The 23,402-nt window shown below is 49.2% G+C and overlaps 8 protein-coding genes across 8 annotated transcripts; 5 read left to right on the forward strand and 3 right to left on the reverse strand.

Moving 5' to 3' along the window:
• Window positions 1–433: 433 nt before the first annotated feature.
• VFPPC_16533 (D-tyrosyl-tRNA(Tyr) deacylase) lies at window positions 434–1,177 on the reverse strand (the record flags this gene model as incomplete). The annotated part of the gene is made up of 5 exons (XM_018294286.1): window positions 434–484; window positions 551–744; window positions 796–838; window positions 906–1,084; window positions 1,171–1,177. The coding sequence occupies 5 exons, from the start codon at window positions 1,175–1,177 to the stop codon at window positions 434–436; spliced, it is 474 nt and encodes a 157-aa protein (XP_018139335.1).
• An 887-nt stretch (window positions 1,178–2,064) lies between these two features.
• On the forward strand, window positions 2,065–4,120 carry VFPPC_09443 (CCR4-NOT transcription complex; the record flags this gene model as incomplete). Its single annotated transcript, XM_018287979.1, has 4 exons — window positions 2,065–2,319; window positions 2,406–3,429; window positions 3,494–4,004; window positions 4,060–4,120. 4 exons carry the CDS (start codon window positions 2,065–2,067, stop codon window positions 4,118–4,120), a joined length of 1,851 nt encoding a protein of 616 aa, XP_018139334.1.
• Window positions 4,121–4,670: 550 nt separating this feature from the next.
• Window positions 4,671–4,943, reverse strand: VFPPC_09442 (hypothetical protein; the record flags this gene model as incomplete). The annotated part of the gene is made up of 1 exon (XM_018287978.1): window positions 4,671–4,943. One exon carries the CDS (start codon window positions 4,941–4,943, stop codon window positions 4,671–4,673), a length of 273 nt encoding a protein of 90 aa, XP_018139333.1.
• A 2,535-nt stretch (window positions 4,944–7,478) lies between these two features.
• VFPPC_14603 (hypothetical protein) lies at window positions 7,479–8,420 on the forward strand (the record flags this gene model as incomplete). The annotated part of the gene is made up of 2 exons (XM_018292371.1): window positions 7,479–7,960; window positions 8,015–8,420. 2 exons carry the CDS (start codon window positions 7,479–7,481, stop codon window positions 8,418–8,420), a joined length of 888 nt encoding a protein of 295 aa, XP_018139331.1.
• Window positions 8,421–9,341: 921 nt separating this feature from the next.
• Window positions 9,342–10,112, reverse strand: VFPPC_09440 (hypothetical protein; the record flags this gene model as incomplete). Its single annotated transcript, XM_018287976.1, has 1 exon — window positions 9,342–10,112. One exon carries the CDS (start codon window positions 10,110–10,112, stop codon window positions 9,342–9,344), a length of 771 nt encoding a protein of 256 aa, XP_018139330.1.
• Window positions 10,113–11,859: 1,747 nt separating this feature from the next.
• VFPPC_09438 (myosin heavy chain) lies at window positions 11,860–13,633 on the forward strand (the record flags this gene model as incomplete). The annotated part of the gene is made up of 3 exons (XM_018287974.1): window positions 11,860–11,916; window positions 11,970–12,482; window positions 12,536–13,633. The coding sequence occupies 3 exons, from the start codon at window positions 11,860–11,862 to the stop codon at window positions 13,631–13,633; spliced, it is 1,668 nt and encodes a 555-aa protein (XP_018139328.1).
• A 5,453-nt stretch (window positions 13,634–19,086) lies between these two features.
• Window positions 19,087–20,462, forward strand: VFPPC_09436 (trans-activating transcriptional regulator domain-containing protein; the record flags this gene model as incomplete). Its single annotated transcript, XM_018287972.1, has 3 exons — window positions 19,087–19,169; window positions 19,228–19,342; window positions 19,407–20,462. 3 exons carry the CDS (start codon window positions 19,087–19,089, stop codon window positions 20,460–20,462), a joined length of 1,254 nt encoding a protein of 417 aa, XP_018139326.1.
• A 643-nt stretch (window positions 20,463–21,105) lies between these two features.
• VFPPC_14602 (alkaline phytoceramidase) lies at window positions 21,106–22,257 on the forward strand (the record flags this gene model as incomplete). The annotated part of the gene is made up of 7 exons (XM_018292370.1): window positions 21,106–21,158; window positions 21,215–21,227; window positions 21,276–21,336; window positions 21,391–21,522; window positions 21,570–21,851; window positions 21,904–22,021; window positions 22,074–22,257. The coding sequence occupies 7 exons, from the start codon at window positions 21,106–21,108 to the stop codon at window positions 22,255–22,257; spliced, it is 843 nt and encodes a 280-aa protein (XP_018139325.1).
• Between the last annotated feature and the right edge of the window lie 1,145 nt (window positions 22,258–23,402).

Here is a 23,402-nt window from a genome sequence, read left to right on the forward strand (position 1 = left end):
TTGGAATCACATTGTGAAGGTGCGAAAGGACATTTTCAACCAGGCTCCTTCAATTGCACAAATTAATGCAAATGCCAATTGTTATTGCGTCTGTTTTTGATACTCGTGCTTCACTTGCCATCAACTCCTCATGAAGATATGCGCCAGGCAAAACGTCCCGAGGGAATTCAATGCAATGCCACCGCCATAAGCCTAGAAATAGCCATACCCAAGATTGGCAACACAGCCCAATGTAACCAGCAATTGTGTTTCAACATTCCAAGTCTATCCTCCTCTTTGCGCCGCTTGCCAATGTGTTCTATGCAATGCTACTCTGCCCTTGTCTGTCCTGATTCCTTACCTCACAAACCGGACAGCCGCAATTATCCCTTCCAATTCTATTTATAACAATAACCATTTTAGGATCTCTATCGTTAAGCCATGATTTCCCCCCTCAATCAGACTTGTCATTATTTTGATTCCCCGCTTGTAACTCAAGCGTAACCTATCCACGTGTCAGCATCATCCATAAACAGCAGCAAACAGACAAACAACTGCAGGAAACACATACCGGTCCGTCATTCACCAATGCCACCTCCATCATGGCCTGGAACTTGCCATCCTTGACCTTGTCCGCGTCATATCCAGCCTTCACCTGGTCCACAAAGTAGTGGTACAGCCGCTGTGCATCTTCTGGTGCTGCTGCGCCGTGAAAGTCGGGCTTGGTCCCCTTTTTCGTGCGCGCAAGGAGTGTGAATTGTGAGACTGAACAATATGGTCAATATCGACTCCATGTGCCGCAAGATTTTTACCTACCGCATAGCACTTCACCGTTGATGTCTGTAACACTCTTTTTCCACTGTTGCTTGAATTAGCATCGTGTAAATCGAGACGCGGATACCCCGAACAGGAATTGCACCGCTTACTCTTCCTCCATTTTCATCGTCCCAAAGTTTCATCTTGACGACCTTGTTGGCAATCTGCTGGGCTTCCTTTTCCGAGTCACCTGGCGCCACCGCCGCGAAAACAAGCACTCCACGCCCAATCGAAGAAATGACTTCCTTGTCTACCGTCACTGAGGCGGACAGGACTCGTTGAATTATTGCTATACCAAAAAAATCAGGTCAGAAACCCCTTGTGTCGGCAGAGGGAAAACGGGTGGCGCATTCCTGCATGGAATTTGAGCTGTACCTTTCATGATATCTAGGATGCAAACTGAGCTTCGAGAGCGCTGTGAATCGAATCAAAGCAATGTGATCGGGGAAAGGGGAAATTGGAACAACAAAAATTGGTGCAAAATGGGCCAAAGCAGCAAACACGACGCAGCCACTATGATGCCAATATGGGTAAGAATTGAAGCAAGCAAGCCACAGGGTGCATATGGTATATTTCTTGCGTCTAGTGCCTTGATGGCTTGGATACAGCCATTGCCATGAGTCGATGTATTGGCTGGTTTGGCTGATTGTGTTGCAATCGAATGTCATGTGAGATCTGATTCGTGTAGTTCTCTAGCACAAACACAACCGGTGGAGTACTCTTAGATAGCACACCGGCATAATATTGGTCATTATTTTGACACATTATGCAAAAGATGAATCATAATTGAGATAAAATTAGAAAATGAATTATTTTTCATGCAATTGACAATATTTTGCATTTTAAATGCATAAAGGCTGGCCATCAACAGTCACCGCACTTCGCAGCCGCTATCAGCTGTGATAGTCGAGATACAAATTGCTGCTAGTCAGCCACAACGCAGTGACTTTTCCTTCCACTTCCCATCTGTCACGTCGATTGAGATCAACCTCCGACCACATCTCGCCAGGCCCAGCAACCACATCACCAACGTGTGCATCGGCAGGCAACACCAGCAACGACGTTAACAACCCGTAACCAGCACCCTCGAGGCGCTTAACTCACCTACGCGACGTGCGCAACCGAAAAGATCCACGTGGCTAACCTCTTTTCCTCTGCGACGGGGGGCGAACACTGCGTGACGCTCGAACTAATCTCGATCCCGAAAATCGTCACGATCGCGCAAAGTGCACGGGGCTTGGGGCTCAGAAGCTCCTCTCTGTTGAAACAATGGCGGCACGAAAACTACAACAAGAAGTCGACAAGTGCTTCAAGAAGGTGGCCGAGGGCGTGGCCGAGTTTGAAGCCATCTACGACAAGATTGAGCAGTCAAGTAATCCTGCACAAAAGGAGAAGCTTGAAGACAACCTCAAGCGAGAGATCAAGAAGCTGCAGCGTTTGCGAGACCAGATCAAAACATGGGCAGCGAGCAACGATATCAAGGACAAAGCTCCTTTATTAGAGCACCGGAAGCTCATCGAGACCGTGAGTGCCCAACTGCACCAAACAGTGCTGAGTGCAAACGGGACCCCTGCAGGCGATGGTGGCTAATCTCAAACGTCTTTGTGTAGCAAATGGAAAAATTCAAAGCGGTCGAAAAAGCCATGAAGACGAAGGCATACTCGAAAGAAGGCTTATCAGCGGCAGCCAAACTGGATCCCAAAGAGCAAGCAAAGGTGGAGGCTGGTGAATTCTTGAGTAGCATGGTTGACGATCTGGAACAACAAATCGAGTCACTAGAAGCTGAAAGCGAGTCGATACAAGCTACGATGAAGAAGGGCAAGAGTCAGGCTGCCAAGGCGGAACGCATGGCCGAGATCGATCGAGTAATAGAACGGCATAAATGGCACCAAGGGAAGCTGGAGCTCATCCGAAGATCCCTGGAGAACGGTGCTGTCGATACGGAGCAAGTCAACGAGATGGAGGAGAACATCCGGTACTATGTCTCTGATAATATGAACGATGACTTCATGGAAGACGAGGGTATCTACGACGAGCTGGATCTGGAGGATGAGGAAGGAACCTATGGCATGGCCCAGGACAACGAGAAGGGCTCGTCTCAAGATACGCAATCGATACAAGACGACATTACCCCCGAACCCGAACAACCGTCAAAATCTTTGAGGAAAGTACAAAAGGACGTCGATACCGTAGGACGGAAAGCCTCTTCTCAAACCAAATCCCCATTGCCAGCGCTTGCTACGCTACACACTCCGTTAGCTTCGGCAAGCAATGGTAGTGTAGGAAGCTCGTCAATGAAGCCGGCTGCTGCGCCGTCAAGACCAGCAGGCGAGGGCCTCAAATATGCATCTGCTGCCGCGGCCGCTGCTGCAAGCGATAGGGGCAATGTTGGCATTGCACCCTTACCACCGCCGCCAGGGTCAAGCGTGGGAATATCACCTCTGCCACCAGTTCAGTCAAGGTCCAGCGCAACAAACTCCCCGGCTATTGCTCCAGCCCAGCCAACAACAAGCTTGGAATCGAGGGCTCCAGCACCACCTGCCGAGCCGGAAATCCCCATTACCACACGAGCATCCAAGAAGAAGGCCACTGGGAAACAGCCTGCTGGCCTGGAACCTTCAGAAAGCTCAACAGGTGAGATTGAATGTCAAATTGTCCAAATTCTACTCGCAATTGTTAACCGTAGATTCAATGACAGCTCAAACGAATGGTGCCACCAATGGTATCAAGCCGATCGTCGAGGAACCAGAGGAGGAGTCCATCTATCATCTGCCCTCCTCATTGCAAGATCTTGTCGACTCGTACGAGGCATCGCGAAAACGGCCACTGCACCCATCGGCTCAATCTACGTTGAGATTGATGACTGCCAGCCAAGCGGCGTTGCCAGATGTGCTAGATGCCGACGTTCCTCGTAACTACCGACCTGATATGCCTGTTCCTCAGACAGGATCCGGCTTTCCTCGAGAACCGTTATCAATCTTTGACGATCCTCGTCTGTATGGAAGAATAGATCCGGACACACTGTTTTACGTGTTTTACTATAAGCAAGGAACCGCGCAGCAGTATCTGGCTGCCAAGGCACTCAAGGATCAGAGCTGGCGATTCCACAAACAATACCAGACGTGGTTCCAGCGACACGAAGAGCCCAAGAATATCACTGAAGAGTTTGAGCAAGGAACTTATCGCTTCTTTGACTATGAAAGCACATGGTACGTGTTATGATATCCTCATCAGATGCACCAGCCCTTACTAACATTGATATAGGATGAACCGCAGAAAGGCAGACTTCAAGTTTGCTTACAAATTCCTCGAGGACGAGGTGTAATCCCGGCAGCGCACAGTCGCGTCACAATTGCCGCTTGTATCTTGATTATAGTGTTTGATCCCGGTTTCTCTCGGCTCGGTGTTCTAGAGACAATTGCAGTAGTGGTAAACTACACTGGGTTAGGGAATAGTATCTGCTATATTTCGATCAATTGAAGGGCCAAACTCGATTTGGGTCAATCCGATTTTACTGCGCACTCGATTGTGAACTGTTTCGTGGTGTGAAGTTGAGTGGTTCGGCAAGTTACATAACAGGAACTCAGTTGTCATCCTTTGTACGGGTTATCGGACCGAAATCACATGCTATGCTAATCGTTCAGAAGTCCCATGGAATCAACTGGTCAGTAGCAAAAGGTAAGGAGGCCTCAAGAAAGTAAGCTGACGGATACGGATACAGCATTTCTTGGTAAAAGTTCAGCCTGAATCAAGATAAGCATCGAGTTAGGCGCCACGGCAATGTGACCGGCAACAACGAAGCACGGCCATCAATAGCTTGAAACAAGAATAGTAAATTTGGCAAAACATTGCAATATTTGCCCTAGTCGCCTTGTTCACATGGCCAAGCTTTTTTGTGGCGTAAGATAGTTGATTTGCGAATGCCTCGGTATCAAGATTCTTCTGCAGGGTAGGTTGAAGATGAAAGTGTGTGTGTGAAGTGGTGAAGGCTGGGAGCAGTTGACAACATCGGGAAAGAGGCCTGCAATTGACTCCATCCAATCTGACAAGAGAATTTTGCTGCCGTCAGCGTGTGCTGACTTCGGAGCTTGGCAACTGCCAATCAATTGTGCGAAAGCTCCTTCCTCCTGTCCACTGAAGCACCTCATCGGCAAACTCGAGATACCTAGGCATCGTGGGCGATGAAAGTGCAAGGGAACTTTGCAAACATCATCATGATTTACAGCAAAAAGTCTCCGAAACAAACGGCCCATGTGCTCATCGAAACCACACCCACCGGGTGACGCCGACAAGACCCAAATCTGCGGCTCTGCGACCGTCTGGGGCGAGCCAGTGACGGCCGCACCGATGGCGCTGGTCAATTGGCAATGGTATTGGCCAGGCATCTCGTCAGGCTCACAGAAGTCTGGTCAGGATGTGCTCAGGATATGCGGGTTTGGGCCCCTTTGACCCCCCTCCCCATGCTTGAGCCCTTGCTCATGCCACCAGGTTTCCCTATCCTCAACTGCGGCTGACCATGCACAGCACACAACACAAGCACACCGACTGAAGGCCGCGTCCGCTACTTTGATAGAGCACTATTGCGTCTGGTCCCCATTGCAAACTAATCGCCGTTCTGGAGGGGAGAATGTGGACGGTCGACCCAAAACGGACCCCACGGCATGGCTTGGACTACGAACACGCGCCGCACCGTCCCATACCTTTTGGGTCTCTAGTCGCCGACGTCGTTCGTAGCCGTGGCTGTGCTGGTATGCATTCACTCGTCCACCTCGTTCGACTAGTTACTGCGGAATTGACGACGACCTTTTGCAGGGCGATCTCGCGCTCGCTCGTACAGTGATTCTCGGTACGTACTGAACTGAACTGCACGTTGGCAGCTAACCCTGGCGTAACACAGGCAACAGTGTTGAAATCTGCAAGAGCTGGAGCTGGCTACGCCATTATTCTTCGTGGGTATGACCTGCATAGAGTGGTCCACAACTCTGAAGTGGCAGAATTGTCTGGAGCTGAGCAAAAGCTGGCTTCAACTAATAGTTTCACGGCGTTTTCAGGTTTTAGCTATGATAATTCACTCACGACAGCAAAACAGGAAAGCAATCATGTGCAACGTCCAGAGAAATTTTGAGTTGCCATGCCGTCAGGTACACGTCAACGTATTGCTGTATTCAAGAGGATCTCACTCGATATGCGGGTACCTCACTAGGTCACCTCCAAGACTACAACCCTGGACAAACTCAATCATGGCTGCGTCCGCCTTTTCGTCCCCGTCTATACAGCTTTTGACAAGTTGCTGACACCCCGGCTCCACGAGTTATGCTCTCACGCAACTTTTCTTGCTATCGATCTGGTGGGGTTTTTGGCCCTTGTCCCCTCCAAGTTCAACTGATCAGCTCTCCAGCCCGGATACTCCGCCTTTGTACCGGATGTTAGTTGCTTCCGCCGAACTTTTGGGTATACACTACGGTTTATACTTGTCGTGTACACCAGACGGACCAGACACCTTGCCGCCCAAATCCGCCCTTCCTGATGCCTTTGCCCATCCCGGACATGACATACAACCCATTGGGCTGGCTACATGTACTCCATACATACAACATGGTGTTCCCTGAAGCGAAGCGGGAAACTCGTGTTTGCGTTCCCTTGGTCTGACGGGATCCCCGCGGTTCATTTCCGACTCTTTTTCAACGATGCAACTCCTGCCAATGGTTTCACCCCGTCGGAAAAGCGGCTGTCAAACACTCCCCATATCTCGGTCCTGGACGGCCTTCGGTTCGTCAGCCCTAAGATGACCCGTAAGGCTAACACCGTTGGTCCCGGCCGGCTATTGGCCCGCTGGCCCATGCTCTCTCGTCTCGGAGCTGCAGCCATGTTTCCCTTGGACGTTTCCCAATCGAGAGCCATGATGTATCTTTGCTGTCTCGTCTTGACCAGTAGGCTTGCTTAGCCTCACTCTCAAAAAGGGTCCTTGGCTGCATTTGCATTTCAATCATCTTGGGATGGGGCCACGCAGCCACCCTGTCCTGCCCTATCTACCTAGGTAGCTCTGAAGACGGCAGCCTAGAAGTCTGCCAGAGGGAGCTGTTCCCGCCTTTTTGCTTTCGCTCAGTGCTTTGTGCTTCTTGTACCGTGGCATTGCATCACAACGCTAATAGCATTTGACTCACTCTGGAACCCATAAGCCGGATCCATACTGCTCACATCATTTTGGCATCTCGTCTCTCTCTGCATCGACATGGCCTGTTGGCCTCTTTGACCCTGTTTCCCACTCGGCCGGGTCACAGCCTTAAATGCCCCCCCTACCCTACCCGTCTGCATCATACGTACATAGACATCCCCTGAGCAGGGTTCCACATTCTAGAAAGCCCTTGCTTGCTTGACGCTTTTGTTTCTTTGGCTCTTGTACCCTCGCAGAATCGTTGTTTACTTAAGCCCATCCCATCCTTTATTACTTTAATCGCTTGTCGTTGGTCAGCCCTAAGAAACTTCCTCCCCTTTTTGACCAAAGCGCAGATTTAAAGTGACATCTTGCACCCGGGGAACTTTGAAATCCTTCCCCTGTCCCGTTTTGTAACGAAAAGGTGACTTGTTGTACATAAATACAAGTCAATCTCTCGAAACAAGTTTGTTTCGACGACTCTTGTTCTACTCTAATAACCACATCCACCCATCCACATACTCCGTCCATGACTGAGTACATCTTCTTCACACAAAACAAAAGACACCACCAACCGATCCTTGCGTCCAACAAGGTCGACGGATCGTCTCCCAGGTGGTTCGAGATGGATACAGCTCAGGGGCTTAACATACAAAATATGGAGTATTCATTTGGGCAATACTACGAGACGAATTCTCCCCGTATCCCACTGAGCGAGGTATCATCTCGGTCGACACAACCCTACGACCAAGCAGATTCGTCATCACATACGTGTCACTCCGAGAGTGGAAGCGTCTACGATTCTCCTATGCCTGCTTCGCCGATGCCCAACGGATTACATCCTAACTTCCAGAGCCCATCGTCGACGGGCAGCTTTCCCAGTCCGAAACACCATCAATTAAGTCCTTCGTCGGCTGCAACGGCATTATATTATCCGTCTCCCAACCTGGACGTTGACAGAGACACCCCTTCTCCACGGACATCGTCTGAAGACAGACGGACAAAGTCATCGTAAGTTTTTGTCCCCGAATCATGGTGCCCTTGTGTCGGTTGCTAACTTATTAGGTCACAAAATGGTCGCGACTATCCCGTCTGCTGCTTATATCCAGGTTGCAACGCCAAGCCTTTCAAGCGCAGAGCAGACCTAGATCGCCACTACAAGCATCGACATGCCTCTGATGCGCAAAAAGTCTCGTTTAACTGTGACTACCCACGGTGCTCTCGGCGTAGGGATCCCTTCCACAGATTAGATCACTTCCGCGACCACCTCCGTGAGTTCCACAAGGAGGACATCGAGAAGCGCGGCGGCTCCGTCAACGAAGAGTGGCTCGAAGACCGGCGAGTCTCATCAACATGGTGGCGATGCTCCAAATGCCTCAAGAGAATCTACATTGACCAAAACGGCTACGAGTGTCCCAACTGCAAGACTACATGTCAACCGAAGCGCAAGGAAGCCCGTCGCCGCAGCTGATAATTTCCCGTCTCATCTAATTCTCGACTTTAATGTTCTCTTGTCGCACCCTTTTTTGTCACTAATAGCTGCCTTGGGTTGCAGCCCGGCGAGGCTGCCTGTCCGCCTTGCTGGCAACTTTCAGCGTGACCATGGGAACTGCTGGCCAGTTATGCGTCACTGCCCTCTCCCCCCAAACAAAATAGATACCAATGTATATACGTTACGAGGCAGCCTGGGGCTCCGCCATGATGAACAGATAGAAACGAGATGAGAGCATCTACGAAATCAATGAACATGACGTACATACAAAAATCGTCTCTTCCTACGTACACTCTTTCGTCAAACGCAAGTGCATCATGTAGAACCCCGTACCCCGTACCCCGTCTTCCGCCACCAGTAGCCCCAAGTCATGTCCGATCAAGACACGCATCGCATCTCACATCGCACCAACAACCGAGACAGGCCATCTGACATGTGTAATGGTGTGCAACCAAGACACATAAACCACCACAAACATTGCCGAGGCTAGGCACCCCTCTAGGCAGCTTTTTACACTTACCGAAAAGCAATTGACAATTTATCGCGGGGCTGGCATCACAGATCCAGGGTCTTCATGGCATGGGAATGTTGGATAACACTGCCACCACCGATGCTAGAGCTGTGGATCACAAACCGAGCGACTGGAAAGCAAGCGAAAGGGCAAGGGAAGTCTTCTAGAAGCTTGGGGTGGCGGTGTTGTGGGGCGCATTACTAGTGACGTTGGCGAGGCTGTGCTCATGGAGCGCTTGCCTGCATTATGACACGAGAGCTTGGACATGAACATCTATTATGCAGAAGCTATGATACAATAGATCATGTGGGACGGGGACCGCTCCGATTGAAAATGACGTTGTGATTCCACTTGTATGTTGGTGATATCCCTGCAACGACTGCGAGAAATCACTCAATGGGGTCTTCGTCGTAGTTTGGTAATGCGCGGATATCGGGGCGATTTCTGAATCTTTTTCGTATACGGTCTGTAGGGAATTGCGCTACATCCATCGGCGGATGTTGTACCTCGGAGGAGGCTAGTCTGCCGATGAAGAGCTGGGGTTGACGGTATAGAACCTCGGGTTTGGGGTTGACCGGTGAGGCCGGTCGCGGTGTGTGTTGAGGCATGCTATTTATGGCGTCGGCCGATAGGGGCGTTCGTCCGGGCGACGGTGAACGGATCAGATGTTTGTTTGTGGTTGGAATGGGGAAAGGTGAGCTGGGTGATGAGGGCGGTTGTGCGGTGTTGCTGGCTGTTGAGTTTGAGATTTGAGGTGGGTTGGTATTGGTGTGTTCGTGGTGTGCTGTGTTGTATATTGCATCTTCTGGGGAATACTGATGAGTGGAAGCGTTTCCAAATATGTCGGTGTCTAGTTGAGGAGACAAGTCTCGCTTCTGCAGGTGTTTCGGTCCGCGCAGTTCTTCTAAGAATGCTTGGAGATGTTGGAGATCTTCTGCATCGAGACACTCAGCAAATGGCAAGCCCAACAGATCGTCATCTGTCGATGTAGTAGCAGGGGAGGCGTGACGGGTTGACCCTGTTGAGCCACATGTTGCTACGCTTTGTTGACAAGCTTCTTCGTTATCGGAGTGCCGATGTAATGCTCCGGCTGATAGGTATTTAGTACCGGCGTTGGCTTCGTAAACTGGTTGAAGCCCCCTTGGTTTCTGTGAAGGCATCCGAAAGCTGCCGGTTCTGTGAAAACTATTCATATGCCCCAATTCGGCGTACTTCTCTTCATCGCATCTTCGGTAATTGGGCGAATTTCGGCGGAAACTTGTTTTTGTCGAACTTTGTTGTGGTTCTGGTTCAGGTTCAAGTTGAGGACTGGATTGGCGAAGATGCAGCTGAATCCTGCGCGAAGGATGCGGACCGCATGTGAACTGGCTGCCCGGTTGTGCTAATGTGCTAAACTCCGATTTAGGACTTTGAGTCTCCAAATTGATCAAGCTTGATGTGATACAAGGCGTTGGTCGTGGATGTTGCAATGGCTGATGACAAACCCCAACGCGCGGTAATGGGCTGCTCGTGCTGTATGCTTGATCGGACCACGGAAACCGCTGTACGCTCTGAGAGCGGCTGGACCGATTGCTCAAGCTAGACGAATGTGATGAACAGAGAGGGTTTGGATTTGTGAAGACTCGTGGATCGTCGTGTCCTTCAAACCCTCCCAATTGTAGAGAGTTGTCCACGCTTTGGGTTTGTGATGCTTGTGAAGGCGATACAATTGGCTGATTTTGTGAGCTTCTTTGACTTCTGAGGGAGTTGGCATTCTGACTCTATCGGAATTTTTGGCTACCAACACGAACTCGAATTTCGTCTGGTGTCGAAGGCGCGATTGGCGCCAAACTCGTGGACCCAGAAGCCATGGCCTTGCGTGGATTTCGAGGCACATGGTGCCCCCGTATCAGCTTTTTAGGTTGCGGATAGGTGATCGTAAGGGGTTTCTGAAGGGATATTCCTGTCCAATCGACTTTGCTCAGGAGCCGTTGCTTCTTGGCCGTGATATGGGAAGTGTCAACATCGTCACACTCAGCATGAGAGCTCTGCGACAGAAGATCCTCCTCATACGGCGCCGGTGAAGTCTCGGCGTTGCCGTCGTCACTCTGCGGGAGTGGAATTAAATCACTGCACTGCTTCCGTTTTGTTGATATTGTGCCTGTGACTTGTGATCGGGCGTCTCGATCACCAGCAGTGTGACGGGAGCTGGCATTGCTCGAAATCGCCTCATTCAGACGATTCGGTGTGTCATCTTCAACGTCTTTTGCTCCATTTTGCCGCATTCGGGCCCTGGCAAAGAATTCCCGTTGTCGTGACAGTTCCTCGCTTTTCCCATTCTTCCTTGCACGCGCGAGCACTCCTTCTGTCCAGTACATGCTATCTCAGGTAGGAAGAGACACGAGGGATGGATGAATAGGAGTTTAATGAATGGTACAGATCCATCTGGCCATTGGTTCGGCCATGAGTTTGGAGGGTTGAGCTTGAACCCATCGTCACCCAGAAATCGTGGTTGGAGAGATGCAGAGGAAGGAGCGACCATTTGACCGACTTGGCACATGCAACCAAGGTCACTTCTCCATTCCCGCGAGATCGACGACTCTAGAAGGACCAAAATTCTCGCACATTTTGAAGCTCCTGATGCTACCCCAATTGACAGCCATGCCCATGAATTGAAGGAGAAATTCTGCTCTTCGACCTGTTGACTTGTTTACATGTACTCTATGCACTGTTATCGATAAGACTCCACCAGCTGACGTCGGTGCTGAAGCAATGCAAGCTAAGCTGTGGCCACCTATCGGGATCTGGCCATGCGATAGCTTTACCCCTTCACAACACCATCACCGCGTCGCCAATCTTCGAGCCTAGCGAACCGCATTTCGCATTTCGCATCGCGAATCGCATCTGACTGCATAATTGTCTTTCATCATGGCTGACGCAGAAGAAAAAGCGCGCCAAGAAAAGCTTGCAGCGGCAAGAAAGCGTGTACGCGGCCCTGTAACCGATGGTCTAACTTGCACGTGTTAATTCAGGCATAGGTCGAGCAAATGAAGAAGAAGAAGGGCAAAAAGACCACCAAGAAAGACGATACTAAAGACGACGAAGAGACCACTCGAACGGCGTCGCCAGGTGTTGAAGAGCAAGCTGGATCTTCCGAACCACCCTCAACGGATAAACCTGAAGAGAAGGGAGAGGATGCCGCTGCGGACAACGACAAGGCCGTCGAAGATGAGAAAGCCGAAGATGGATCGCCCTCATCTACCCCGTCACTTGCGCAGCAGTCTAAAATGAGATCAACTTCGTTCCGTGCTGGTGCAGCTGGAACCACCTCACCGGGCCCGTTCAGCCCAGAGGGCGACACAGCGCCGGATATCTACAGAAAACAAGTGGCTCGCATCGAAGAATTAGAAAAAGAAAACAAGAAACTATCGAAAGACTTTTCCGACTCCGAGAAACGATGGAAAAAGGCCGAAGACGAGCTTGCTGAGTTCCGTGAAGGCGACGGGGATGCTTCTGCCAAGGGCAACGGCAGCGATGAAACAGAAAAACTTGTAAGCAAACTTTTCATGACCTAAAGTCGAATGTGAAGCTCAAAGCTATGTAGAAGAGTGAAATTGCCTCCCTCCAGCGACAAAACACACAGCTTCAGCAACAAGTCTCAAGAGGCTCCGGTCATGGCCATCGGCCATCTGTATCTGTCGCGACGCCCCCATCCGACTTACAAGCCGAACTTGATGCGAAGAAGTCGACCATCGAATCCATGGAAATTGAAATTTCGACGTTGAAAGCACGCGTGCAGCGACAGGAGACTGGCGCTGAGACGGAGAAGGAACAAGTAAACGCTCTTGAAGAAAAGCTTGCCAGGGCGGAAGCTGCTGCCGGCAAAGCGCAACGTGAGCTCCAAGATGTCAAACGCAACTTAGAAAGGACGACAGATAAAGCGGTCCGAGAAGGGAGCGAGCGTTCCAGTGCTGAAGTCAAAGTCAAGACATTGGAGCACGACTTGGAAGAAACAAGCAAGGCCAAATCTGACCTGGAGATCAAAGTTGATGCGCTGGAAAAGAAAGTGGCGACTTTGACAACTATTCACAAGGAGCAGGACTCCCGATCTCAAGCGCTGAGAAGAGAAAAGGAGCGCGCAGAGAAGGACGCACAGGACCTGAAAGCCAAGGTCGAAAAGCTGGAGAGCGAAAACTTGAAACTTCGAAGCCGCAAGTCTACGGAAGGAGGTGGCGGCCTTGATGACGAGGGCGTGGATGAGCTTGAGAATGAAGAACGACTCAGACTTGAAAAGAAGATCCGCAGCCTTGAACACGAAGTGCATGAGCTGCGGAGCGGCGCCTGGATTGACAAACGCCGTGAAATGGAAGCCACTAGCCCTGGTTTCCACGACGTGGATCTGTCCGGCGGCCAGACAGGTCACTCATCACAGAGGAAGCATTCGACCAGTGGTTTTGGCGAGTTCTTCACGAATGGCCTGAACGCATTGGCAGGGGGAGGTGAACACGATTTGATGGATGACGACGACTTTGACTTTGATGAGGACGCCTTCCGTAAGGCTCAAGAAGAGGAGTCGAAACAGCGTCTGGAGAGGATCAAGGAGATCAAGCGCGGGCTGAAGCACTGGGAGGGATGGAGACTTGACATTGTGGACATTAGGAGAGGCGGTGGCGAGGGCATCGGAGACATTTTCGACGTGTAGACGCTATGAATATGTGCCGTTTGTACAATTTTGCAAAGACTTGATGAATAACTCAGATGAACATGGATGTTACTAAAATTGGATTGATGAATGCTGTCCATGCTAATTGGTTCTGAAACCTGAACTCTATGTGTACAGCATGAGCCCAGCTTATGGTTGGACCTCACTTTCGAACTCGAGGGTCGGCTCCATCCGCCAGCACATCGACTTTGAATACGTTGCGAAAAATCTCTGAATGTTTGGGCGGCAAAGGCTCGTGGAACCCTCTCGTGGACCAATGCCACGTATATTAGACGTAGATTGCCCATCAACGTCTTCCTCGCAAAGCATCTTACAATATTCCAACTAGCATTTCACGGCTTCCACCATTTACAAGACATTGCACGACAACTTACCGAAAGCAACGAAATTCCATCTGCCAGCCATCAATTTATTGTGTCAATGAGTGCAAGTGGTCACTCAGAGTCGGTTTGGGATGAGGAACAATGGCCTCCTACGCCCTTCTTCGCGGATTGTTGGGTAGCTGAAACTCGCATCTTGCAGCGCAGCGAGTATTGTCTCGTACGATTCCGAGGCTGTTCTGTATCTACAATCAAAGCCGGGCTGCTTGAAGAGTCGCGGGAATTGGAGGGTTTGATGCACGAAGTCCCCTCAGGCGATGAGGTTTGCACATATACTCAAAAAAGGGCACACAGGAAACATACTAATCGACTTGAGTAGAGAGTAAAATTGGTTCTTGACATTGCCGATATTGATTCCGACGATGAAATCGGTGAATTGTTGTACGACTTTCTGGTTTCCCACTCGTGTCCCATCTTAGACACCTGGTACGAATGGCTATATTTTCCCAAAACTCCGCAATTGCTCCAGGTGGCATTCGACAAAAAGATACACAGGCTGGAATCTCTCATTCTGGATAAGATGTGGAAGGATATGCGGACATTTCCACAGATTAGGTCATACCCTGAGTTGCGTCAATTTAAGTCCATATTGAGAGAAATGTTGGACAAGCCGCAGAGCGAGGGGGGAGCCTACTGCGAAGCTGTATTGATGAATTCAGCGAAAATTGGCCACATCTTGCGGGTCACCGGCGATAGTACATACTTGTATCCTTTTGGAGAGGATCTTGGAGAGAAGTTCAACAGGGAGCTGTGGCGGCGAATGGGTATTTGCGTTGGAGGCGGTGGTGAGTTGGTCCAACTAGAGACGAGTTCAAGGTCGGACTCAATGATGGGAACGGGATATTCCAGTGACTATTGCCTGGAAGAACCTGAGGCGTGTGTGGACTGGGAAGTTGGAAGTAGGGATGAGACGACGTCGGCTGGCCGACCACGTTGGGTGTAATAGACATGTATCTTTCCATGGTGCAGCAAGATAGGTAATTTATTTAATCTATTTCTTGCTGTATTAAGGATGTTATGTCTCTGTTTAAATTCGGGTTATTATGCATGTTAGTTTCTTGACAGTTGTACGTGTATGTGAGGAATGAGTAGACCAGGACAACCTGTTCACTTGAATTGTCCAAATGCTATGTGTGTAACATGCGCAAAGCTCATGGTTGACCTGTGAGCAAGAGAATGTTAGATGTCAGTGTGCTCCATCTGCCAGCCATGAACTTTGAACATGGTGTGAACAGACGTTGAACATTTTGGCTTTATGTACATTCTCACTAAGGAGTCCAACTCACTGTTGACAAGCTGGGCCGTGAATCCAATCACATCAGCTCTATACATGATGTGAACAAGTCTTGGAATGCCTAGGAGGAAAATGCCCCAAGAATCTGTCCCTAGGCTAATTCCACATATATTAGACCTCACTTCCACTTCCTATCCTGCCCACCAATGTCTTTCTCACCACCCCTCACATTGCAAAATTCGAACCACCATTGCACGACTTCCACTATTTAAAAGACATGCACGACAACTCTCCCAAAGCACCGGAGGTCGATGGGCCAACTAGGTCTGAGTCCGACCAGGCGATCAACCCCGACTCGCCGGCGAGAGTAAGTCATCACTCAGAGTGTGGTTGGCCTGCAGCATAGTTTGTGCCCATCTTGTTAAAATGCTAAATAGCTAATACTCACATGTACTTACAGGAGAGTCGTTGTAGGGTCTTCTTCTTTGAGGACTCTGAATGTGTCTCCAAAGCCAGGCTGCTTGAAGCGTCGCCAGAGTCGGCGAGTCTGATCGAGAAAACCGAACTGGATGACAAGGTTTGCATATACCCAATACAAGAAACACAAAAAAAAAAAAAAAAAAAAAAAAAAAAAAAAAAAAAAAAAAAAAAAGGCCAGAGTATTTTCTAATCATGCTGAGTAGGAAGCAAAATGGATTCTTAATGTCCGCGATTTTAAACTCGGTGGCGACTGGCTCGACGGTCGGCAGGTATATGAATATCTGGCTTGCAACAAGTGTCCCGATATATACGTCTACGGGGATGTTGAGGAGCTTGACTTCGACAGAATTGACGGCTTGCTCCAAATAGCCTCCGAAAAAGATATACCAATACCAGGGCTGAGATCTGTAATTAAAGAGAAGATAGAGACTGATCTTGGGGAAGTGCTGGGGCAGACGAAAGACCCGTCTTGTGACCTTCACAGGGCAAAAATAAAAAAGACACTGACGGAGAATAGCGAGAGACCTAGGCTCCGTAAAGTGCTATTGGAATTTGTAACAAGCAACAAATTTTTGGACAGGGTCGTTCGGCCATCTGAAGACGAATCTGAAGACGACTTTGTACGGAGGTACTACAAGGATTTGGGCTTGGAATTGGACGGTGGAGGTGGAGGCTATGAGCTGGTCCGGCCAGAGACGAGTTCATGGACTGGCTTAATGCAGGACACGGTGGGAGCCAGTGACTATTGCCCATCGGAAACTGGGACGGTCTGTATGGACTGGCCGGAAGTCATGGATGAGGATGAGGTGAAGTTGCCTTTCAGGTGAGATTGGGTGTGATGGACATGTATCTTTTCCTTTTGCGGGGAGGCACGTTATTTGTTCTTACTTTCTGTGCTTAATTTATAAAGACTAGACCATTTCTCTGTTAAAAGTCGTGGTATATAAACGTCGGCCTCCTGACAAATGCGCATATGTGACTCAATGAGCGGATCAGAACATCTTGTGTCAAGATAAATGGAGGTCGGAGGCCACTACTAGGCAAACGAAGGAAAATGTGAGGCTTGTAGTATCAAGTGTAATGTATGAAGATGCCCAAATGATGATCCAATATTCTTCAATAGAGCCATTTCTCCGTAGGGACCGGCACTACGCCGACGTCTGGTGAACTTGTTCAAACAATTCCAATCTTAGCAACCATCAGTTTGGGTATTAAACATGAAAAGTGATGACCTGGCGATTTGTATTCTCTGATCCCTTTGAAGCGTGGTTCAGCATTTCGACAAACAGACAAATACGATGGCTTCAGTTCTGCTTGCGCGTGAAGTTCGAACAGTTGGAGCTGTTACTTGTATCCAGGTCAATTAGGAGCGGACGGCCACTCCAACTCTGTATTACGAGACCGGTGTAAAAGTCGCCAGTGAACTAACTGAATGCGAGATATTGAACACTGTTGGATCATGTTGCTGCCACCAGAAATAGACACATACGTGCCCTTCGACGTACTTGTGGGCTTAGCCTGCGTCGAATGTCATTTTGTACGACATATCACTCGAACAGCTGTCAACCTCATCACTCTATACGAGGCACTGCGCATGAATGGCTTGAACAGAACAAGGTGGCGACGGTAGAGTTTGCGTTGTAGTTGTGAGTGTGTATGTAATCAGCTCGCAGCGAATAAATACATAAGCAGAGCAGCCTCCTAGAACCCGTGAAGACTAAATATCACCACAACGGGTACTTTGGCATGACTTCTCCATCACTATTTGACAATACTTGAGCTTTTAATGTCGTATCCTACGCAAACTGGAGATCGCGCCAGATTCATGCAGCAGGAGAGAAGGAGGCCTGCCGAGTACGTCAAGCTACGACATAAACATGTACCAACCATCACTCACACAGAATCATACAGCATGGAGGACGACAGCGACGCGGACACCTGCATACTAAAGTTCAGCCATACTGAACTACCTATTTCGAAAAGAACTCTGCTCAGGATCCTAGATCCTAAGAAAACCGAGCCGAACCGTGACAAACTGATCGCAAAGCATCGCCTACTAATGAAATATCAAAGGGAAGAGGTAAGGAGACGACAGCAGTACCCATTCGCCGAACAATTGAGCTCACACGTCACTTGGGCGCGCAGGAATCGGAACTCGCCAGTGATATCAGGACAACCATGAGCTACTATCTTCCCTTTGTAAAACGGTTCGTGCTTTGGGGAAGTTATATGGGTATGGGAAAATTGGCTTTGGAAGAAGACGATTATGAGCTGCGTATCGGTCAATCGTTTTTGATCGCTCATGCAGCCATCTTCGCACTCGGACATTGGTTCGCTTTACCCACGCTGATATCGGAGGCTTACGATAACCTCAACAAACGTATGGAGATTGGGGATTTGCCGTATGAGGACATTTGCTGGGCATTCGAGATCGCGGATGCTGTTTCTCGGCATTGCCGTGGGCTTCGAGGCCCTGCGACGGAACAAATGAATGAGGTTTCGGATCGTCTGCGAGAGGTGAAAAGGTGGAAGGATGCACGAGAGATTGAAAAGTCAAGGCAAAGGTATGGGTACGGCGGGGGATTGAGAAGGACAGGACTAGAAGGACAGAGAGCTGGTTTTGGCCCAAGACTATGGTCACATTTGCCAATGGAGGTGTGTCGGAGGAGAATCAAAAGGGCGAGAGGTTAGATGTTTGGCGACGGTTTCATTCTTTGGGCTGATGCGTAAATACGAAGAATAGGTTATTGAAGATGGTTGGCTTGACTGAGGGAGTGCTGGAGGCACTCGGAGCTGTGGGCGGTGGAACGCGCGTGGACATGATTAGGCATTATGGGATTTAATGTAAGTAACTAGTTTGCGAAAGCACTGCCAGATTGAGGCTTGTTGGAGATGAAATTGGTAGTTGTAACATGTAACAGATTGCAACTTGAGAGCTGTGTTTGTGCAAGTGCGACAACCCATGAACAGCATTTAGACATTTAGAGGAATTGCCACAACTTGAGCGATCGAGACCATGATTTGAATGGCAGTAAATGACGCTTTTGCGTGAAGAATGGTTACGTGTGTTCTGGCTGAACAGATTGGAGCAGAAGTTCTCATCGAGTTCACCAACACTCCAGCAGGTTGATGTGAATTTTAGATTCGGGGGCGATTGAACTCGTTATTTTATGAAACATGAACAAGGTGGTGACGCATTGTCTACTGGTATAAGAAGACGTCCTGGAACATTGGGCACTCCATTCAAGCACTCAACTTCGCAAAACAACGAAGATTTTTACCATCTACACTGCCGTAACTATCCTCATCCCTCACGTACAGCAATCCGTTGGGTCGTTATGCCGCGCAATCTCGAGAAAAAACCAGATGGCCCGACACAAGAAGATGTGCTCCTCCTTAGTATGAAGAAGGCCGTTCGTAAGTATGTCAATATCGAGGTGTTGCAGGGAGATTCTGCTGCTAATGCAAAGTTTGGACAGTATCACCTTGTTCAAGAATCAAAAACGCAGCATTCTTCTAAAGTGTGGCTGGAGGGAGATACGGATTCATGCCGACCCATTTCGCGGTTTATTTAGCGAGGCACATTTTTTGAAGGTAGGAATAAGAAGAAAGAGTCGCTCCAAACATCAGGATTAGAGCTAACGGATTTTATGCCTAGCTGAACGATGAAGGTGTCACACCGGAGGTCAGAGGCGTTATAATCGAGCATCTGCCACGTTTGGTGTTGTTTCTATACACGCAAAGCTACATGACGGAGGAAGAAAAGGCCGGTGAGATGACGTCGAAGACCGGACGGGCCAGGGAGGATGTAGAAATGGGAATTCATGCAACTGCGATGCTAATCGGACACACCCTTGGTATTGAGGCGCTCACAATGCTTGCGGCAGGGAGCTTTCCCTCGAGCTCGGACTATGGCTACCAGGGTGCCGACTATTGGAAGGGGGTCTTGATGGAGAAGCCGCATGAAATTGTCAATTTGGCACGAAGGGCGGGTGGTTCGCCTGCCGTGTCTCTATCTTCCGGGTTTGCGAAGATTAAGAAATCCCCTTTGTTGCCCTTCAACGAAAACATGGGACCCGTTAATGACAGCATGTCGGGTTATAACGAGAACACGTTGCCTGTTTATGACAACAAATCGCCGTATAACGAGAATATATTGCCCTACAACGAGAATATGGCGCCCGTTAATGACAACATATGGCCTCTTAACGACAACATATCGCCGTATAACGAGAACACGTTGCCTGTTAATGAGAATATGTCACCTGTCAATCAAAACATATCGCCCGTCAACGAGAACACCACTTGGTACAGCCACAATGCCATGGATAACTTTGAGGTATTCAGTTCGCTTCCTTCATGTCCGCAAGGTTGGGACTGTGGCGCTGGGTTGACAGTACCTGACGGCGACGCTCACTCCTCGGAATTTGAGCATCCCAATCCTGAGCCAGAATGGGCGCCATACGAACCAGAGGTGCCAGGCGGCAATCGACCAGCCACAGGCTCGCTCGCGCACGAGGACAAACAGCCGAGGAAGAGCAAAAAAGGAGAGAAGAGCCAAAGAGACGAGAGGAGCAAAAGTAAAGAGAGGAGCAAAAAAGAAGAGAGGAGCAAAAAAAGAGAGAACAGCAAAAAAGAAGAGAGGAGCAAAAGAGAAGAGAGGAGCAAAAAAGAGAAGAAGAGAGCGTATATTGAGGGGTGGCAAGGTGCATGATGATGAGCGAATGACGGTCAAGACAAGAATGCGGGCAGCTATAAGACGGGGAACGTTGTCGGAAATAATTAGGATTAATGAATCTGCTTACAATCATTGGCGCACAAATTGGCGAATTTCTCACAATTTGAGTGCTTTTGGCGATCAATTGATGACAAGCTGTAAAATCGCATTTGCACCTCATAACAACACCATTCAGACAAATAACCACATCAAGCATCCAACAATTCGCCAACAGAACACATCGCACAAACGTCCACATTATTGGCTCGACCTCTAACCAACCTGCCGATCTGCCGCATGGTGGCTGCACCAACACAGATAAAAATCGTTGTGGCGTTGCCTCCCAAACCTACACATGTCAACCAGTTCGTATTTTTGCCTAGGCACACAAAGTGGCCAGCGACGCCGTCAAACACAAAAAATCAAGCCGCTAGACCAGGCGATAATGCACCTCGTAATGGATGACTAATATCTCACGCGTCAAAACTTGACTTGATCGGAATGTGTTTCGATCGATTTGATGCAGTGGGGATTCCTGTACTTAAGGCCAGCTAGTGTTTCCGACTAGACCGGACTTCGGACCTCGTGGCATTTGTTGTATTTTTGTAAACATTTCATACCACAAATCGGTGCGGTTGCGATGGACGGGACGGGTGTGAAGCCCTTTTGGGGTGCACCGACTTCATATTTAAAGTAGGTTCTGAAGTAATTTGGGCATGGCATTGAGATATCTTGCTTATGTGTTTTAGCTTTTGTGAAGAGGTACGTCATCGTCGTGTCTCATCTGTGACTACGACTAACCACCAGCAGGATTATGTTGTGACGCGGTATATTGCCGAGTTTATCAATACGTTAAGCAGTCTGGTATACGGTTGGTCAAGTCGTCAATTATTTGTCTACTAGGTGCGTAGACTGACAATCGCAGTGGCATACGGCATCTACGGCCTCACCCATGGCCGCAAAAATGGCTCGCGTCTCATTTCGTACTGCGGACTCATTGGCGTGGGAGTCTGCTCAGCAGGCTATCATATGACGCTGAAATATCACACCCAAATGTGTAAGCTCTTCTGATATCCTTTCCCACCGAGTTCTAACATATTCCAGCCGACGAGTTGTCGATGCATCTCTTGACGACCCCACTTCTATACCGCATCTTGACATTCAACAAGTCGCAGCAGTATACTAGAACAGTCGGTGTTGTTCTTTTTGTGCTTTTTACCGTTGTAATGGCTACGCATATGCTCATGGACGAATTTCTCCTGCATGCCACGGCATTTGGCTTTGCGGTGTACATGATTGCGACGAGGGTCATGAAGCTGATTCCCCAGCAAGTGAGGGATCCGCACATTAGAACGAGCGTGAAGAGGATTGCTAGATTCGGGACGAGTAAGGTACCCTGAGATCCCATGTCCAGAAGGACCGGCTAACGTGTGTCTAGTTTCCTTCGGGTTTGGCTTTTTCGTGTGGTTGATTGACGAGTGGGCGTGTAGCATGCTGAACAGCTCGCGACAGGTGGTCGGTTTGCCTTTGGCTTTCTTCTTGGAGCTACACGGATGGTAAGTACATCATCCCTGGCTGCTGAATCATACTTCTAATAGACGTGCAAAGGTGGCATATTTTTACTGCGATTGGAGGGTATACTGCCGTAGCGCTGGTCGATGAAATAACCTCTGGTGAAGTGACCGCCGACCCTGCGCCCCTACTCGCCTGGCCTGTCCCGTTTGCGGCAAAACATGTGCCGGGACTTCTGTCACCTTCTCTGGCGAACGGAGTCAATGGTAAATCGCATTAGGGTTAGTACAGGGACCAAGTGTGCAGATGTCGGCTGGTAGAAGAATCTCAATCAGGGAGGGTTAAAGCCAGAGCCGTGGATCATGACCCTTGCTTCTCAGGATCTATAGACTGGAAGATTGAAAACTGGCCATTACGGACGCAATTGCAGCTAGAGCAAACATAGCGAATCCTTATAGACGAATGACGATGGCGAGATACAATACTCACTGCGTTACACAATACGAGACCATGGAATATAGTCTGCAGCCCTGTAGGGATGTTTTAAGCTCCTTGTCTCCCGGTGGAGATCGCATCAACGAGCCGAATTAACCGAGCATAACACGAAGCTCAGTGTCTTGTTCTGGAAGCACTGGATTTCGACATGGTTTGCTCGGAGGAATTACTGTCCGATCTGATGAAGGGGCTCAGCGTGGGCATCCTTCGCTCCAGTCGTACAGATGTCGGTTGTACCATCTCAATATTGACCGAATGTGCTTGCTGGTTGTGTGGCTTTCGGATCGCTATTTGTCCATGGCTTCAACTCTCTTGTCTCGTCATTTTCTGGTTATAATTGAACCCGTTGACCATGATGTATGTGAATAGTCGACGCGACCATATGCTTTATGGCCGAGCTCTCGGGGATAAAGCTTCGAGTCTCGCGGGTGACGGCGCAAAGAGGAGTGCAGCATGCTGATTTGCACTGCAGCCCAGAATCCGTATCTCTTGATGCTGGCGATATGACCCCCAACTATGCGGACGTTCGCCGACATGAATCTGGTGAAATTGAGCGGAATTTGGCCAAGTTGGAAATGGAGACAAGATATCTAAGACGAAATGATTGACATTGCGAGCGGTTGCATGTTTGTAGCCAAGTTCAAATGTTGCCTTGGTGGTGATGACGGAGTCTCCATGCTGCGACTGGGAATCAAGTGCGTAGACATCACGGCTCCGAGCTAGGCCACGGCACAGCCATTGATAACCACGCTGATTGCAAAGACAGTTTGATGCAACTGCGATTTGAACAGTTTAAAGCACAGAAGCATCGCAGGCACGTTGTCCCAGATATTGTCTGGCGAAATTGAAGAAGTGCATCTGTTGACACTCAAATAATAAGTGGACCCCCATCCATCACCAACACGCCATTGGCTCCAACAGCACCCCTAC

This window comes from Pochonia chlamydosporia, chromosome 7 (assembly GCF_001653235.2).
Source record: "Pochonia chlamydosporia 170 chromosome 7, whole genome shotgun sequence".
In the NCBI taxonomy this organism is placed as follows: Eukaryota; Fungi; Ascomycota; class Sordariomycetes; order Hypocreales; family Clavicipitaceae; genus Pochonia; species Pochonia chlamydosporia.